Raw genomic sequence first — 20349 nt, forward strand, 5'->3', positions numbered from 1 at the left:
TAACACAAATGAAACCAAGGGGAAAAAGATAAAGACTTGCACAGGTATTAAAAGTTTTTCATAAGATGATAATTCATGTTATTGCACTTAATTTTTTTAAATGGTTTTATATTGATATTATATCACTTTCCTGCTAAACTGAGTGTCTGTAAAAGAAAGATATTTACAGAAAACGATGAATCTTGAACCATTTTGTTGACAAAGGTGTTAAAAAATGAACAAAGATGCCGTTTTCTTGTGGTTTATTCTGTAATTACAATATTCAACACGACATATTGCTAAAAAATTCATGAAATTAATTGTAGCCAAAAATTAGAAAATTATGTTTTTCAACAAACAAGACTGGGTTAAGTCATTAAAAGAATATAAATTTACTGCATAATAAATACAAACAGAAAAGCAAGCAATATAAACATACATAAAAAAATATTCCAAACTTTCCAAAATGGTTTGGTTTAGCTGCCAAGAAGTGTTTGGATGAGAATCATCAATCATGCTTAGCATGTAACATAAAAAATAAATGTTTTCATTCCATGGATAATACTGACAAATCATAAAACGAATTGAGTGAATTGCAGTGTCTGAAACATTTTTTTTCTACCTACAAGAAACCAAAACGCAAACTAATTCAAATTCTATAGATCTGCCATACCGATTGAGTACAATATGACTCGAGATCAGAGAACACACAATTTTAAAATCACAAATGCAGAGATATTTAAAGTTAATATTTTAGAGAGTATTAAAAACAATTTTATATCTAGTTGTAAAACTAGAAGAACAGTTTAGAAGAACAGAAAGGACAAAATCATTACCAAAAATCAAATCATGTTGTTCTTGAAAACAAATAAGTAAGATGAGGATACTTTAAAAAACATAGAAAAAAAAAAACATGCAAAAATCTTAAAAAAAACCCATAAAAAATAAACTAAATGGAAATAGTAATCTCTAATTTGTATGACAGCGATCCCAAGTCATCGCAACAGTGGCATCTGTGTGCAGGCATTGCAGAATGTAGATAGTTTGTGAGAGAAAAGTTGTCGAATCACGTGACAAACATGTGGTTAGAGATGGCGGTACTATGGGCATACCGTTGTCAAGGTCACATAACACAGAGAGCAGGTTATGTCTGATGAAGTCAAATTGTAGAGATTTGAGTTGAGAGAACTTCGCTGAGTAGATGGAGCTAGCCTCAGACAGATAGAGAAAGTAGGTTTGAAGTGAGTTCTCCAATTCCTTGAGTTGGGCGTCTAGAGGTGTTGTCTGTGAAAAAAAATGTTCAGCCTTAATGTATATGATTTTATTTTTCTTGTACATTGTATTCTTAACCCTTTATTTTCAATGTTAACAGAAGTACCAGCTATAGGGTATTTGATTAATTGCAAAATCACAAATTTTGACTCTTTTAAATAAATTATAACGACTTCTTACTTTGCTCAGCCTGTCCAACTTTATATCCGGAATACCACTGTCGCCATCGAAAGTAAAATTAGTCTGTCAAAACATTAATAACTCTTAAATATGTTTTCTATGTATAAATAAGTTGTGTACTTTATTACTTATCATTTTATCATTATCCTTATATTATCATTCAGCGTTAGGAAATCTTATTCAAAGATACTTTAGAAATTCTTTCATAATATAATATAAACACTTTCACTTTGCTTGCATTTAAGAAAAAAACACTTACAAGCGTTTGAAGCAGCATCTTAGCGCCCTGTTTCACGTGAAATATATTGTTGATGTTACAAACACTTCGTCTGGGTGGCTCCCGTACCCCACAAGGCGAGGCCAGGTAGCTCCTTGTCCTCTGGGACACACACTCAGCGTCCGAGTGCTTCATGCCATCGGTGGGTTCTTGGGACCAGTTGACGTCATCATCTGTTTCGGTAGTTTCTAGATCCTTCCACGGATCCGTTGTCAAATTCCCAGCATTCCCCTCCTCATGGACTATAGTTGTATTTTCGACGTCCAAAGACTGAATTGTTGCATTCAGAGGGTTGGGGGTGGTACTGTTAAACATGGCGTCCTCTACGACAGCAAGATTGGTGACATTTTGATGTTGATCACTTCGAGGTAAAGGATACGACTGCGCATGGGCGCAAAGTGTTATAAAAATGATAAAAAGACCTGTAAAAACAAAAAGGTGAATAAGAACAAAATAACCTTAGGAAATATATTATTGTGTTTTGTATATTAAATTTAAGATCATAATTTAAAACAAAACTTTTGTGAATATGACATAAAAATGCACGTATTTACACGGAATATAAGGTTATAGTTACTTAATAAACGATTTTGCATCACAAAAATGATTTGTTAACATAGAAAACAAATCCAATAAAACTTACACATCTTTAAAACTCGTTTGTGGGTTTTCTTTACACTATCAGTAAGTTTAAATAAAATTTTGTGGATAGATTGTACTCTGACGTTGTAATTGACAAGTTCTAGCCACAGAGAAAAACTATGAATGAATGCTTTACAACAACCAAAGATGTTTAATTATATGAATTAATGAAAAACCCCTGGTGTAAATTTAGTATTTCATTGACCTTGTTGCATTTACCGGCTGCTGAAACCAAGGGTCTATTTTTAGTAATTTAGACCAAGGGTTACCCTCTGGTTACGGTTACCCGATGGTCGATTGTTGTTTAACCAATCAATTACACCGTTACAATTTTATCGTTAGGTTATCTCGTATGTTGACATTATCACTTATATGAACAGTAGCAAATCTATATTAAACAATGCATGAAGTACTATAAGTACTTCAGTTTCAACAATAAACAAACAAAAGAAGAATACCCAATTCGCAGAGATTTTCCTAAAGAGGGGGCGATAATGTCTACTCTGTGACACAAACTCAAAAAATATAATAGAAATTTGACCTAACGTGCAAATGTTGGCTAATATAATTTGCAATATAAGTAGCAACAAAATACGTATCAAATCAAATAGTTTCGCATCCAAATATTGAATTCTTCAATCATAATAAGACATTGCGATTCAATTGCATTGCGCACCAGTTTTGTAACTTTGCAATGGGTTTGAAATATATAAAAAAAACAACAACAAACAAGACAGTTTTTGAATTAATTGAATCACAATATAAGGTTAATACCAAGAATTGCATTCAAGAGTTATCTAAATCAACTATTGAGAGAAAGAAAAAAAAAGAGAGAGAGAGAGAGAGAGCTAAACAATATCAGCTTATATTCTATATAATAGATGAAATTAAAACAAAATTGTAATTGAACTTAACTTTAAGAACAATACGAAGAGAGATTAGAAACGCTTCGCCATAAATGATCACTTAATTTACTTTAAGATTATCTCACTTTAGTTCTACAGTTTGGCAAATGTTTTTCATAGATGATGCAAAATAAAACAATATGATACTTACGCATTATTTCTAATTTTGAATATATGAGGTTTGTACTGTATCCTTCAGATTTAGCAATGCAATTTATAGCTTCTGTTTTACCTGTGTAACACCTTTACTAACTTCTAATGAAATGATGCTCGCCATGTTTAATTATATATGTCTATGTTTAAAATTTCTAAAACCCATAATGATATTACATTTGGGGAAAATATGAGCGTTTGACAATCTATCTGCAGATGCAGTCAATCAGCAGTTACGAGCCATCCTTATAGAAAGGGGTAAACCTTTGGTTGCAGTTTGCGCTTGCATTATACTATAGACCAAACCAGTCAATCATCCAATCACAACGACGGAGTGACGTCATCTCATCGTTATCACTGATATGTATGTAAATATTATAAAGTATATGTGAGTTTATCGATATCATAATATTTCTTAAAGCTTAAAGGATATTTGCTAGAGAGTTGTTTTATAATAACGCATTTTCTCGATGGTGCTTATTGTTTGCATGTCTTTTTCGAAAGCACTTTTAAAAAGGTTCATCCTAGAATGTCAGATATGTATAATTGCAAGGCAAACATGATTTACTATACGATGCAGAAGAGTGTTGCACAGATTGAGCATTTAATTACCTCTCTAATTTAAGGATTCTATGGATACATCAAAAGAAGCATAAAAAAACCTCATCTCTTCCTTCAGACTGAAAGAAGCAAGCAAAACCAGAGCCATCCCCCACCCCTCGCCTAAAAAACAAACAAAATAATAGTTGTTTAACAAATGATTGTCAAATTTTATTTCTAGCAACTGGAAGATATTATTTGTTTCACAGAATGAACATTTTGTTCTTTTGATAATAGCATGTATGTAACTTGGTAGCCCAAGAAAAAAGATATAACTGAAAGCCTCCAATTAGGAAAATACTTACCCTTTTTTATAACATTGTCTCATCTGTATGGAATTCCCAGTCATCTACGTGTACTAGAATCGTCTCTTTCAACCTCATCCTCGTATGCCCTCCAACTATAGGGTTCATATCTATAAGCATGTCGTTATCGCATGGTAGAGTCCGACTCATAATCTTATCTTACTATAATTTGAAGAAATGTCAAAGTTTGAATGGCTGTCATGAAATGGAAGGCAAAATGATAAAAAATATACGCTTAAGTTTATAATCTTGAAAAAAGAAACTTAAATGGTGTAGCAATTTTATTCTGTTGCTTTTATAATTATTAAGTCTTTACTTTTTGCATTATATATTTTAAATCAGAATGATTACATGTATTGTTTTATTGGAGTAAACTAATTCAACATACAACTTTTTTTGTTATACGAGTAATATCATTCACTGGAATGTGTTAACAATTTATTTTGAAATTAAATTATTTTTTCTTTTAAATAGTTTTAATGAAAAGAAAAAAATAATAATCTGTGAAACAAGTATATCAATATAAGACGGATGTTTATTGCAAACAGATAATAGTAACTGTTATTAATTGCAATTATTTCTTTATCTGTTATCAATGTTTTTTTAATAGCAATTAAATATATATGAGAGAAATAAGAAATACTGACGTTTCTAGTCAATAAGTTTATTCATCTATTATAATAGTCTGTTGGATTTCCGAATTGTTCTTGTTTCACATTTTCGAGTTTACTCGCAAGATATATCTTAATCAACGTAAAACATTTAGGATTTAACATTTTCTAGGAATATTTGTATTATCCTATAATATGTTCAATATATTTGCGAATAAATCATATATTAACATATATTTAGAATAATATTTGTCATTAGTGTTCCTTTTTTATTTTTTCAAATATGTTACCAGACACTGAGAAAAAAGTTTCATATTTTGCATATATTTAGATATACATTTATATCATAAAGTTGAAGACGATATCCAGAATAGATTATACATGTGCATTTCTCGTGAACGAGTTATTTTCCATACGGAGAATTGATTTAATTTTCAAAGCACAAAAAAGAAAGAATTGTAATGATAGATATTGTAAAATATGGTGCTCCCATCACAGTGATAGAAACAAGTATTTGATACAAACAAAGGAAGCCACACGATTATGAATTGAGCGTAATAAAGCTTATTTTATTAAATTAAATAAATAATATCAAATACAAAAGACATCAGAAATAAATTATAATGCAACATTAAGAGATCAGTACAAACATAATACATATGTCTAAAACATACAACATTTCTACACAATAAAATGAGACATTTCAAATATAATGATGATGTAGAGTATAAAATCAAGAAAATTAATATAATGTCTGTAGTAATCATCAAAGTCATCTGAGTTTCATCAAAGGGATATTTGTGAGATTTTTTTTTTTGGAAATAAAACATTTAAATTTTTGAAATTACATGTATGAAGAAGAAAAAGGGCACGTAAGTGTACGATAAATACAGTCAACACGATCTGACGATACAGAGAAACTTTGTTACAAAAAAGTTGAGTATCGAAGAATAAAATATTATGATGATCAAACAGTCTGATGAACATAACTATCAATAAATTAAATAAAACACATGTACACAGAGACACTGAAATTAAATAAGATTGAAAAGGCAATATAAGCACATTTGTTACAGAAATTTTATCACAAAATTGTCTACGAAATCTTAGAAAAAACATGTACGTGTATATTTCAATGGCCGACAAAATACTAGAGTAGCATAAAATATCATTCAGACGATCTTGTTATCATTCAAACAATAAATAAAACATTTATTCCATTCATATGCTAAGCTTGCTCTCTTTACCGTGTAAGTTACAAATAGGTGAAACAGCTTACCAAAAGAGGATTGACTCTGAGACATAAACTTATGTATAACGGAGTTATTATTTCATTTTATTTTAAGACAGCAGGGATTGCAAGAAGCTGTTTAGCGTAAGAAAAAAGGCATTATCATTAAAAAATGTTTTCTATATATCTACATGGCTTATAAATAAATATTCTTTGGTTTCACACAGAAAATGGGACTAACTTGAGATCAATTCTACATTTCCCTGAGAAGGATTCTCCTTTTTTCAATGAGGAAACACAAAACAAAATTTAGACTCTACTGATCGTTCTACAAGTCTTATTTTCGTTTTAAACAAGTTCTGAATATAATAGATAAAAATTGTACTTACTGATTTCACTTAAACTACATTTTTGCTGCAATTTATTCATCTGGGTTTTTTTGTGTTTTTCCTCAAATAAAAGAAGAATACGAAAAACGAAATATACTCAAACACTTCACAAGAATTCCTTTTCAACAAACGGATGTTGTTTCTCCACCATTGTGTTTCATGATAGCACACAAAAATCCATGGAATCTTTCAAATAGCTCCTTAAAAGTGTAGTGGTAGTTAGGAGTGGGGACCTTTACGGACGATTTGATAGCCTTCGATCTTTCCTGGAGCTCGATTTGATTTGTTTCTCCCATTCTGTACAGGTTACATAGTATCTTGATGATAGCTCTGTTGATGATGCAGAGTTTGTCCGGGATTTCGTTTTGTAGCTGGCGCTGTTGTTCTTTAAGAATCAACTGCTCCACATACAGAAACATGGACTCCATGGTATGCTTGATTTGCGTGGTATTTCTTGAGATGGACACATCCTGTACAGAAAAAAGACGTTAATGAAGAACACAACATCAATAATTAGAAAATAAACAGACGTCAATCCGCGATGACGGAAGTAAATAATAACAATGTTACCTGGACTGGCTTAGGTAAGAGGATGTCTACGCTTGGATTTGGAGAATGGTAGCGTTCCTTTTTCTAGAGGAATATATATAAAAATAAAATGAAGAATGCAATCAAATGGTCGTAAAAAATACGTTACACACAATTAATATGTTTATTGAGAGTAGTTTCTGCTTCGTAAACGTGTGTAGTCCGTAACATAAGAACAATAATTTCTTTGATTACTCATAATTTGCAATTTTTTTTTTCCTTAACCACAATTAACGATAAACGATATGAGAAATTAAGGTGGTGTTTCTTTCATTGAGGAAAAACATGTTGATCATATGATGCATTGGGTATGAAACATTTTCTGATTGAGCTTCCTGTGTAACAAAAAGTGCATGCTTTTTTGTTTTTCATAAGATGATATACTTCTAGATTTAAAACTTCTATGTTAAAGGGGAAATTCTGATCGAAAGAAAATTTGCAAACCACCAATCATGTCTTTTTAAAACACAGAAGTAAATTAATGATTTTATAAATGTGGAGGTGGATAGTGAACATGAAATACCTACCACAACATCCAGTACGCTTTTGATATGAACTCTCAAATCTCCAGCGTGCTTGCCAATGAGTTGAAGAGTTCTGTTTTCCGCAGCTGGTTTCACCTTGTTAACGTGGTCATCGCATGGATTTTGTAGAATACTCAGGGCAGACGGGTTGATACATGATGTTGGTATGGCTGCTGAGTAGATCTGTGGAGCGCTATGCAGCAAGAAGATGGCAAAGTAAACTGCAAAAGAAAAATAAAGACGAAGATGAGGAAATAGTCATCGTTAGATTAACCTATGAGCAGCTTTTTAAAAAGAATTAAGAATCTTCATTTTAATAAAAAAAATGACGAACTAAAATAAAAAAAAAGATATAAAGATTAAAAAGACCGTAAAAACAAATTTGTAATGAAATATTCATGTAAATCCAGGTCCATATATTTCAAATAAAATCAATCTTCATGTAAGCATAAAAGATGACATATCAAAATAGAGTTGTATATCTCTTTTAATTAGCGATGAGCCTAAACAATTTTGATAAAGGCCCTTTTGCTTACAGATAACTTGAACAGATTCCATTGTGACCGTAGCTGTACAATCTTTGACGATATCGGCGTGAACTGAGAATTTATACCGTGTCGCCGGGTTTTACACAGAAATCCCTTTTTGCGGAAGTTAAGCGTTTCCACTTCGAAAATTACGTTGTCACGGTCAATCCACCTGCAGGGATACAAACAATGTCGGAATAGTTTTCTAGAGCACCTTTTTTCAATTTAAGTGTCGTCTGCCAAAAAAAGAAGAACACCTACCACTAAATAAAAAATTTGGATCGAGAAAGTGCCGCTTAACCTTTGAATTCTAACGGTTTTCCAATCAAATCAAAGAATTCATGGAAAGTAATAAAAATTCATTGATTCAAATTGCATTAGTTAATGATTTTTGTCGATGCTAATTATCAGTCAAGGACGATTTGTGATTTGCGGTTTTGGGTACAATACATTTATTTATAATATTTGGAACATTAGCTGTATATAGTGTGATGCTTTTGATGTGATGTTTATCTATTATTTCTATTCAAGTTTGTATTAAACAGTTTATTCCGCCAATGTGTTTGATGAATAAAATTGTTACTTTAAGATTATTTATTCAAAATAACCTTTAATTCACTATCTATATTAGTTATCGGCTTCGTTTTATTTATTTGTCATCAGTTCATCAACGACATTGATTATCAATCACTGTGATTAATCAATCAAATAATTTATCGAAAGAGTAAGAAACTGCATGTTAACTAAAAAGCTGTTCATCGAAGGTCAAATATCTGTCAGTCAAGAGGTATGCATCCCATCGTGAGTCGATTCATTAATATTCATGTATGCTTATAGAGGTCATGAACCACTTGTATACGTCGATGTAATAGACTTGCACGTGTATATCTGTCATTTTATCAGGTAGTGTACTTAAGACTGTCATCCCCTCCAGGTAAAGGTAATTGAAATACAGCCGACCGTATTGAAGTGAATTATCTTTCAAGTAAATATGTTAAAATGCTACGATTGTTTTCCGCCCCTTCAAGGACCCAGGGATTTAAGGAGTTATCCGTTATACAATGAGGAAATGGGCTGCAAGTCGAAACGGAAAAAAAGGAAATATACTCAAAGTGGCCACTTTTATCATGCAGGAAGGCACCTTGAGCATTTTAAGAATAAACATTTTAAAAGTTGATGTATTGCTTAATTCGCGATGATATTTCCGACGAAAGTTAATCCATGATATAAGTAGCATAATGTAATTAATAAATACGATTGCAAAATACATATGGACTTGATATAATTTATAAACGGACATGGTATACAAATATGCACTCGATGACACAAGAATGCCCGAACTTAGAAATGCGCATAAAAAAGTATTACTCAGCGGCAAAATGCATCTTGGGACATGATAACTTGTTAAAAAAAATATTAAAATGAAAATAAATAAATAAATAAAATGTTATGCTAAAGTGAAAAATAAATGTCTATATACACATACATAAAAACGAATGTTTTCTTTGACAATAGACATTATAATGATTATTTACTATGCATAACGGTCCATGTTATAGCTATAAGCCCCGTTTGAATATTCCATCATGAAAAATTAAATTATTGGTAACATGTTTTCATGGACAGCATTACCAAATGAAACATTAAAATTAAAAAAAAAATGATATATTACTAATATTCAAGTCAACTGTCTTTATTTTTACTGCATATGTAATTTGTCCTCAGGAAACAAAAAAAAAATGATAAACAAATTAAAAAATACCCTGAAATATAATGATAAAGCATAATACATATTGTCTAATATTGCTGCTTTGATTTTGATACACAAAGCATATACATTAGAAGTCATTTTGAAATCAGTCTCTCGATACGAAGTTACAATAGTTTCCCCTAATTCCCCTAGAGTCTATAAATTGAGTAAGATTTTGATTAATAACCGTTATGAAACGTAGTTCAGACAAACGTACGTCACTCTGAAAGGTGCTGCTTCTAATTATACAATTACAACTTTTAGCTGTAGAGAAGTTATTAATGGCAAGGATGTTTCATTATCATGGCAATCCGGAAGACAATACCATTATAACTGTTTATAGATGTCAAACGTCAATTACAGTCCCCTAAGTGACACAGCATAAACGTTTTAGGAGTTGTAAATGTATTTATGATCACTTTCAAGATGAAACTGATTTTGAATGATGTATTTTAGTGCTTGTACACCGACCTTGTCTTAATTTTAGTCTGAAATTGATTCTACGTTAGAACTACTCCTTATGCATCTTGGTCAATTTTAGACTTTGCATTAAGTTATTGACATGGGACTGGTCATTTTATTCTTGAAATGTTCTTTTTGCATCCATGTCTTGCTTTACGAATTACTATTGAATGAAATATATTAGTTTTAAAGAAATCAGACTTTGTATACATATTTTATTTCACAACTGTAACTGTAGCTACATGTATGTAAGGTTTGTCTTTGACCATGAATAATTATGATGTATCAACTTTCCGAATGCATAAGAAAATTTTGTTATCATATTATATTCATTACATTCTATAAGATTATCGAACTATTGTTTTTTTTCAACATTTTAAAATTTGCTTCATTCAATAGTCTGTCAAGTACTTTTTATAACAATGTGTCGATGTATCGATCTATTTATTGATGAATCCGATACATCGATATTGTATTCGATACATATGTTTGATCAATACGATAGACGCTGTTACTTCTTTTTCTCAACTCAAACTATAGTGGAAACCAGTGAACTATTTGATCAGCATTTGCTTTTCAGTAATGTCATTCAACACAAGAATACGGTGCCTGCAATTAATGAAGCGAGTCACCATATGGCGGTCTTAAGTTCTAATTTTTCTAAACAAAATTAGCATACTTAATTCTTAGACTGCTCTCGATAAGAGAGGAATAACACAAAGGTAATTTTTGGGCGTCTTCCAGAAAGAAATTTAGTGTTTACAGAAAAGGTAATAAATTATGCTTTAACGGCTGAAAAATTCTAAATATGGTATACATTACGAGCTATAATTTTCCCTTCGGAGTTTGATCCTGTATCATCTTTATATACGCAGGCAAACAAATATGCATGTATTGATATTAAATTAAATTGTTTTGATCTAGAAAATGGTCATGTCAAAAACCAGGAAATGAAATGTTCTAAAATATAGAATTATATGGAAATTGAAATATATTGGGGGGGAAACTTTTTCAGATTACGTCAATATTACATACCTGTAGCTGATATTTGACGTAACTATGTCTTACCTTCTAAAGAAAATATAAATGTCACAACACTCCATATTTCTTCATACCGTTAATAAAATTTGATCCAGTTACATAAATGGCATTTAATAGGTCTTTTTTTGTTTTCACAGTTAGTAAAGTAAAACAGTTCCATCAAGAATTAAAATCGTTGCGTAACCTACTGCGTTTCTCATTTTTCTGTTTTAGAAATTACGAACTTAAGGAAAGTCCGCGATAACAGTAATTACAATCGGTGCTATTGATCACTAGCATCATTGAGGTAAAGTTGTTCTTTGTTTTGTTTTGTTAAACATCTTTCATGACTGTTAAGTAATGCTTTTCGGAAAATATCAATCAGATTAAATTCAATCTTTATAAAATCATTCTGAAAATTAATGAATTTTTGTATAAGCTACCTGTTATTTACAAAGACGACATTGTGGCATTTTGTTTAATTTTTGAAATTGAATTACTTTTCAATTTTCGAATTCGGTTTTTTAATGTTAATCATTGTGTCTGTGTTCGTTCATGTTCTTCTATTTTGTTCGGACAGTATTACCTACTTTATTAAGAATTGCTTTAAATCAGTTTGATACCTAATGCATATAAACTTGTAAAATAGATAACATGATGCCTACTAAACAGGGGCTTGCAAATTATATTACTACTGCAACACATCACATTATGTTTTCTATAATTACTGTTTGAATGAATAAAAACATGCTTATTAAAAGAGAAGTTTATTTAAAGACAAATGAACATAAAAAAGTACAAATAGTAAAAAGACTGTAAAATAAATGCTTACAAAAATTATTAAAAGGATAAAAAATAAAACAACAACATGGATGTAAAAAAATAAATGTATACACTAAAATACGAGTTTTACATGTACATGTGTTTTTCTTTGTTTTTGAACAAACCTGCTGCATGCATCTACACAAATAACTAAACAGTATTTCAAACACTATGCGGACAATCCGAATAAACGTAAACTTTGGAAATATGAGTTTAAATTTTTCATGATGATTTGCTTTTGTGTTTGATGTCTCAATAATTCTGTTGATAAACAGTGTCGAGATACAATTGGAATTTGAGCAACAAAATGTGCGTCTTGCAACCCGGCAGCAATGTCTCTCATAATATGCAACAATGTCATATCAATGTAATTTATGAAGTGTGGTGGAGAGAATTGTAAATTTGAATCTTGCTCAAACTGTTTAACTTGCAAACAGAATGTGAAGTATATTGCAAGATCCACATATGTTCGTTTTAATGTTTCTTCATATGTATCCATCTAAAAAAGAAGAAAAAGAGAACAAAAATTAAAATTGTAAATTAAAAACTGTCAATAAATTTTACTTTAGATCTAGATTTTACAAAGTTTACCTTTGTACTCAATATTTTTTATTTCAGAATTAAATCAATACTTTTACCTGTGTATATATGTATCATGAGAATGTTTTAAAACTCAAGTGTAGTAAATCTTTCACTATAGGTCTTTTTATTTCTTATTTTGGCCTTTACTTCCAAAACATGGCGAGGGCGTTTAAGATTACCAAAGAAAACCCACTGTAAAACTTTAAATAATGCATAAGTTCATTACCATAAAAATGTTAGGCCAATGTTCCAAATCTTTTAGTCAAATTTGCAAGAATCGTGTTCGAGAAAAATAAAAATCTACATAATAAAAGTACGCTTCTTATATTCATATCACTTGAGTACATAGCCCCTTTGAATTGTAAGTCGGGATCATATAATATTATATAAACGTACCTTTTGAAATAATGGGAAATTCATATGGTCAAGCTCTGGACTCGTTTGTTGGAAAATGAAAGTTCTACTCTACAAAAAACAAATACAACAAATGCACAAAAAGATGTAAACTTTCAATGTAACAAGAAATTAAAAAGAAGATGTGTAGGGTACAAATACAGACATTTCTAGTGAGACAAAATAATGAACTACATAGCTAAAACTAATAGTGTTAATTGTACGTTATGATAGGATGTATATTAGCAAGTATTTATCTATAAAGCTCAGTATTGTTTTCAATATTATAATGTAGTAAATCAATAAGATTATCATTCAATTTATCAATCAATCAATCTATTCATTCTATTTATTAAAATATAATGATTGAGATAAGTTTTATGATTGATTTAAAAGTATTTTCAAATTATTTGTCATTCATCAATCATTTCAATTTATTTATCAAAAAAAATAATCGAGGTTGTTTTCTTACTTGACTTAGGTAACTGGCTATTTCCTTATTTGCCCTTCCCGCCATATTCGAAACTTGCGTCATCACAGAGTCACGGGTAAGGTGTAAACACAGTCCCCCGCAGGGATTAGAGTAGTATTGATGAGCTTGGTTTATTGTAACCTTGCATCCCGGATCTATTTCTGTGGTCGGGGCACTTTGCACACTGCACACAATGAAGACTGCTATCCCTGTAATTTCTAATAGAAATAGTGTTTGTAAGCGATATTTTGAGGACTTCTTGACAAAAGTTACTTTCTTATATAAGTAAACTATCATAATTTCCTATTTAGAATTACCCTGCTCCTATCAGTTTTATTTCTAACTAAATAGCATGTTACAACGTTAGCGATAAACAATATATTGCGTATCATTGATGTACTATAATTTAAAAAATAGCGCAATGTTTTAATGAATTATAGCTCTCCATTCATAAATGCAATCGTATTTGCAATGCATCTTTTTCAATAGAAACAACACGAACAGACTTTATGTTACCAAGAATTGACAATACAATATTATATTGCTAATTAACCATTATTCTTCATTTCTAAAAGGTGTGTTAATTTTTCTTTAGATAATACGCAGTGTTTATAAATCTAAATCTAAATATAACTAACATGTTTTGTCATACTTATGCCATTAACGAATTGGGATGTATATATCTGCGTTTTAATATATTTACAATACTTAATATTAAACCAATTAATATTAAACTAATTAATTTGAGAGAGAATGTAAATGTGCATACTTATTTCCATTGTTTTCTATTTACCTTGTTTGATTGCCATGATGCTAACATAAGCAAACTCAATCCAATGCAAAGGTGTTCAAGTCAATATCTTTCTAAGTATATAATATGTTAACTATTAACAAATATATATAACCGATTAATGAAAATTTCTTAAGAACTATATAACCAATGAGGTTTTTCTTTACATTGAAACCAAATATAAATACGATACAAATTCTGTATGATATAAGACTTATAGATAATAGTTTATAGATAATGGTCTTCATACATATTTATATCTTTGAATGGTACTTTTGTGAATTGGATTATCCACTAAGGCCACTGCAATGTTTCTCGTCACGATAATGGTGGTTTTGGTTCCAAATTACCAAACAGTGATAGAATATTCTAGACTTATGTTTATTCGTCCATCTGTGGATTTGTAATTACTGCTCAATAAAATGGATATCTTTATCGAATATGGTTTCATTTTCTCTTAAGAAGGTTATATTAACGTTCATGGAGAAGTAAAAAAAGACATAAATATATTACGCATTTAGTTTTATAAAAAAGAAAATCGCCTTTGATAATTATCTGTAACAACTTGCCTTACAGTGCTGCCATATTTAACATTTTTGAGTGAGGCACGTATAACTTTCTAGTTGTTTTCAGTTTTATAAATAGTTTAAAAGAAACTGAGCTTTAAAGACGTTTCTCATGAGGTGTATGTCAAGAAAAACTGATCTCTTTGATGAAGTCCAGAAAAAGAAACAGAAATATCACCCCAATGTTTTATTTCTTTGCTTTGCAAAGTTCTTACAGGTGTTTATCATAATCTCGTCCTTTAACATGCTGAGTCAGTCATAAAGATCATTATACTTCGGGGTCGTTAAATGAATACTATAACAAGGTAGACCGTTTAAAAGGTGAGAAATTTTTTTTAAGAAGTACAGTTTGAATATTACACTGACAAAATGAAGGTTACAACTTTTTAATACGTTTTGGTGGTTTATAACTACTTTAGCCATGGGTCAAACCTTTAATATTCCAAATATATTTAAAATTGACATGGTTCAAAAATTCTAAAATAACAAAACCTTCATGCTAGTTATATGACAATTACTTTTGTAATAACATTTACTAAGTATTTTTAGAAATTTAATTGCTTTAGAGGTATCCATTTAATAATTCTTTTGAATGATTAAACCTTGTAATCAAAAACATAAAGCAAGAATATGGTCTAGTCTAGGTAACGTAAAGTAAACAAACTGCTTGTTGCGTGAATTTTTTTCGAAATAAAGAAATTCACAGAACAACTGCTTTTTTGCATGTATCATGTATAACGAGTGACAAATACCTATAAAGAAACCTTTTTTGTTTTTTTACAATTTAAAGATAGCCTCAACCAAAATTAAATTCAATAAGATAAACAATCATATTGCACTATTGGGTAAAATAATACATTTTGAGATCTTAAAGTCATGATTCTTCGATATACCAAAAGTCGAAAAAAAATCATTAAGAATACGTCTGTAAAAAGAATATAATGTGTACATCTAAGTGATCATTCATCATATCATTATGCACGTATTATTTCGATCGCTCAACTACACTCCCACACCTTATTCTTATGTGTCAATGCGGATTCACAAACAAAACAATGATTCGCTTAAACAGCATAAGAGGTACTTAAGGTTGCTCACTACAAAAAGTTTAATACTTTTAGTGACACAACGTCACAAAGTGGCGATTGAAATGTTTTGTAAAATCGTTTATATTGGTCAATTTAATTGAATATCATCATATATATGTAGATAAGTGGTTGAGGTGTTTTGTGAACAGCTGATCCCATGTTCGCATTCGCCTACGACTTTTCATATTTACAAAATTAAAGTGTAGAAAATCCTATTTTCCTTAAAATCTTGCCGATCTTTCGCCTATTTGACGTATAAACTTCTTATGCATCGAGCTATCTTTTAAAATAATTATCTGCTGACTTTAAAAAATCATTAAAGTATATTGAGTTACATTATTTAATTGTGTTTTTAAAGAATATGATATTAAAGGGATGTCATAATGTCAATTTGAACGAATAACTAATATGGTAAAGCAGTTCATGTTTTTTTTATCAACAACAATGACATTTTTAAAGTTTTCCACATGAATTATTTTATAACATCTGAACACTCTATGCTGTCATATAATACAAGTTATAGCAGATGGGGTATGACACCGTTAAAATTCGTATCGGTGAATGGCCTTTGTTGATATTCAATATGAGAATAGTGTGGCTTAGTCTTGATTTAATATAAAAAAAGAATTAAACTGACCCTTTAATAAAGCAAAGCTATAGATCTGTTTTAACATCAGTGTAATAACAAGGACGATTTGATAGAAATCAATGGCCAGCAGAGTGGATAAAGCAGTAACTTCCCCACAATTATCAGTCTCATAAAACTATACAGTCTTTTCTCCAGCTTTTGTCTGCATGACTGATAGTCATTTTGATCCGACGTAAAAAAAAATGCGGATTGCAAAACATAGTACATAGAATCATCCCCTATAACCGATTGAAAATTTGTTGAATGCTGATTTTTTAATTTGAACTATGAAGGGAATTCACGTACACTTTATTTTTCCGTAATTGGTATTTCCATTCATGTTTAAGTCGGACAAAGCAATGCGGTTTACCAGTATTGTTTTGGTATGCCACTATTCGCAAGCCTAGTGATACTCCCAACAACTTAAACAACTTACATTGAGGATGTAAGACATTAATGAACACAACTCCAACACATTGTAATCAGCATTCATAAAATAGTTTCCTTTACCTGGAAACCTTCGAACAAGTACTAGAAAAATATTCCAAATATTCTCACTCGCCGATTACACAAAAAGTGAAGTGTAGAACTTCAAAGAATTCCAGATACTGATTTTCATAGAAAAAAATAACAACTGATCGTTCTTGAAATTCAATTTATGTTAGAAGTGTAAACAAAACAAATTTAGGTAAATAAAAAAAGGTAATACATAAATATCTGACATTAAAAAAGTATCAAATAAATAACACAACAAAATTATTTCATAATCAATGTACAAAATTCACAATGTGCATGCATATCACAAGTACAAAAAATATAAGTAAGAAAGAAAAATGGATTACTGTAAAGGGGAAATAATAAAGTGAGACGAACACATTCAAAATAAATATGAACACATCATTAACATGAACACTGTTCATATGAAATGGCCGTACTTCAAGGACTTAAAAAGCTTTTATCCGAATTAGGCAATTGTCAGTTACTTTTTTGTGGTTTACATCGACGCTTACCTCTAATTTTATGGGTACCGATCTTAGAAAGTAAATTTTCGAACACCCTAAAAGTTGACTGAATATATATAGCATCAGGGCTTACGCAAATACTCTCGATTTCCTTCTTTTGTTTGAGACCTTCATTCCTATATACACGACACAAAATATGGATCACAAGTCTTTGTATTTGTAGCAATCTCTTCTTAGAACCATTCTTAAGGGGATTCGAATGTTCTTTTTCTAAAAGTTGGACTGAATAAGTGTACACCGCCTCCAACACTCGTTTAATTGGTTTAAAGCCATTTTCCAAACGTTTGCCCTATAAAAAAATGCGCTTCAAAGGTAACACAACTAGTACAGTTCAAAAATTAAAATATAGTAGTAATAAATTTTTTAAAGATGAAATAAAAGTCAATTGTGTTGAATATTAACTTTTGTACACTTTCCCACAACAACTCTGCACTAACGTTAAATTTCGATATGGTATTTGCAGTCAGACGTTGAAAACTATTTCAGACATGTGCAGTAATGTGTCGTAAGAACTCTTGTTCTCACGCCTTTTAAGACACTGGACATTATTGAGGAATTTGATTTGGTAAGCAGCATGCTTTGTACTTCTTAGTACTCGACACGTTAACATGTCAAACGACATAAACTGTATAAAATATTTACCTTAATCAACTCAGGAAACAGTCTCGGTAGGTCACTTCGGAGCGTTGATTGATAGCGTATTCTTCCCTGTTAAGAACATTATTGAAATACATTAGCAAACATTTGCACGTAAACATAAATAAAGCAGACATTCCATTGCAAGGAAAAGTGATTTGTCCTCTTATCTCAACTTTATTCGTTTTGTTGTACGTTTCAAAAGGAATGAAATATCAGATTGTTTGTAATGGGGTGCAATATGTACATCCAATATAAACCACATTCACTTGAGTAGACCGAGTGTTGCATTTTCTTTAACTATAGAATCGTCTTTTTCATATTTAGAGATTTCGTATATAATCAATAATATACCAGTTATATTCTCTAAAATGATTTTATATATAAATAATTTCAGCAAAAAGCAATGTTTTGTGATTGTTTAAAAAAATATAAAACTCTTATTCCCCTCTTTTCAAAAACTTTCTGTGCAATTAACAAACAAAGATATACTTTTGTACCAATGTAGTCAAATTACATAAGCATAGCTGACATGAAGTTTTCGACCCTATTATTTTTTTTCACTTTTAAGCAGGGTCTTTTATTTAGAATTCATCATTTCAAAATGATTAAAATTATTTACTCTGTTAATGAATCCAAACATAAATGGTAGGCGTTTCATAATAAATATTTGTACCATATGTTTAAGCTCGTAATATTGTAGATCAAGGTGGGTAAAGAGAATTTGCAGTAGACTCGAACTCGTTACTTTTGAATTAGCAAATTCCTATCAGAAAGAACATTTGAAAGCTTTTACAAACGTTTAGCAGACAGTCAGAGCAGCAGAGCAGATTCGAAGTTGTATGCTTAAAAAATCCACATTAATCAACAAATAAAGCGTACTGGAGTTGAATGTGAGAGAAAAAAGAAAGCCTCAATTCTTGCTACACAGATCACTACCTGTTTTTTCATGATGGCTTTAATTTTTTGTCTTAAACGCGTGATCTGCTGAAGCACAACTTTCTTTTCCGCCATATACTTTTTATGGCATTGAGTCTGTGATCCGTGGCATGCAGTGAAGTCGCAAGACAACGATATGTTAACAGCACAACTGGGTGGATCGAGTTCGTCACGGTGCACGGGTATGGCCCCAATAAAACCAGCGCCTATCACAAGAACTGAAAAAGAGTATCCTCTGGTTTGTAAAAAAATAACGTGTGTTATACAAGTTTTAACAGTTTTTCCGGCAATTTGATTTAATGTCGATTATAGATATTTTTGACGTGCTTGTTTTTATCTAATTCACATTCTATTTAACCAAATATCATAGGTATTTAAAAAAACAATCCTTGTCATATATGACATATTGCTTTCTTTCAGAACTTACTTATAGTCCTGACCAACATTTTGCTTTTGAAAGACTGCCATAAACATTGTCTTATATACTAAAAAGGTTCGAAAGTAAAAGAAATAAAAAAAAATATATACTAAAAAGTGAAAAATTACAAAATAAATTGAACGTATATGTTCCCATATACCAGTGTTACCTTGGTTTCGGTGTTTATTCGCATTACACTTTATATTACCTTTCATTGTTAAAAAAACCTTCCGGGTATTTAAATATAACTTTATCCTTAACAGGTGAAAAATATAAATATATATATTCTTTTTTTCAATTGCTAAAAATAAGCATAGTAAAAATTGACATGTGTTTCTAAAGAGCCTGAAAAAGACTATGTATAGTGCATAGAATACTCTTTTCTTTTTAGAAGACATAATTTGCAGTATCACTAATATATAATATAATAAATCTAAATATATTACTCTAACTGAGTTATGTGTTGCGTTTTGTGCATGTAGTTTCTAAACAGAGTTCGTTTTTTAATACAACGATGCTTATAATTCAAAACCTAGCTAATTAGGTTTATAACATTAAAATGTCTAAATATAACACGA

General features: G+C 30.5%; 2 protein-coding genes and 1 long non-coding RNA gene across 3 annotated transcripts; all 3 read right to left on the minus strand.

The window, feature by feature from the left end:
- Positions 1–299: 299 nt before the first annotated feature.
- LOC105322028 (uncharacterized) lies at positions 300–4437 on the minus strand. The gene is made up of 4 exons (XM_020064762.3): positions 4314–4437; positions 1691–2130; positions 1432–1494; positions 300–1263 (listed from the first exon to the last, which is right to left on the minus strand). The coding sequence occupies exons 2-4, from the start codon at positions 2021–2023 to the stop codon at positions 949–951; spliced, it is 711 nt and encodes a 236-aa protein (XP_019920321.3). The 5' UTR covers positions 2024–2130; positions 4314–4437; the 3' UTR covers positions 300–948.
- A 1086-nt stretch (positions 4438–5523) lies between these two features.
- On the minus strand, positions 5524–8321 carry LOC136270971 (uncharacterized). The gene is made up of 4 exons (XM_066070011.1): positions 8193–8321; positions 7660–7877; positions 7115–7177; positions 5524–7014 (listed from the first exon to the last, which is right to left on the minus strand). Exons 1-4 carry the CDS (start codon positions 8212–8214, stop codon positions 6667–6669), a joined length of 651 nt encoding a protein of 216 aa, XP_065926083.1. The 5' UTR covers positions 8215–8321; the 3' UTR covers positions 5524–6666.
- Positions 8322–12172: 3851 nt separating this feature from the next.
- Positions 12173–13869, minus strand: LOC105322029 (uncharacterized). Its single transcript, XR_010708829.1, has 3 exons — positions 13685–13869; positions 13216–13284; positions 12173–12736 (listed from the first exon to the last, which is right to left on the minus strand). It is a non-coding gene; the product is annotated as an uncharacterized lncRNA (long non-coding RNA).
- Between the last annotated feature and the right edge of the window lie 6480 nt (positions 13870–20349).

The sequence above is a fragment of the Magallana gigas genome, chromosome 8, assembly GCF_963853765.1.
Source record: "Magallana gigas chromosome 8, xbMagGiga1.1, whole genome shotgun sequence".
NCBI lineage: Eukaryota > Metazoa > Mollusca > Bivalvia > Ostreida > Ostreidae > Magallana > Magallana gigas.

Coding starts and splice junctions, on each gene's coding strand:
- LOC105322028 (XM_020064762.3), bottom strand. CDS start 2,023: ATGTTTAACAGTACCACCCCCAACCCTCTGAATGCAACAATTCAGTCT. Junction 1,495..1,690: donor AGATGCTGCTTCAAACGCTT/GTAAGTGTTTTT, acceptor ATGTTTTGACAG/ACTAATTTTACTTTCGATGG. Junction 1,264..1,431: donor AGTTGGACAGGCTGAGCAAA/GTAAGAAGTCGT, acceptor TTTTTTTCACAG/ACAACACCTCTAGACGCCCA.
- LOC136270971 (XM_066070011.1), bottom strand. CDS start 8,214: ATGGAATCTGTTCAAGTTATCT. Junction 7,878..8,192: donor GGAATCTGTTCAAGTTATCT/GTAAGCAAAAGG, acceptor TTTCTTTTGCAG/TTTACTTTGCCATCTTCTTG. Junction 7,178..7,659: donor AAAGCGTACTGGATGTTGTG/GTAGGTATTTCA, acceptor ATATTCCTCTAG/AAAAAGGAACGCTACCATTC.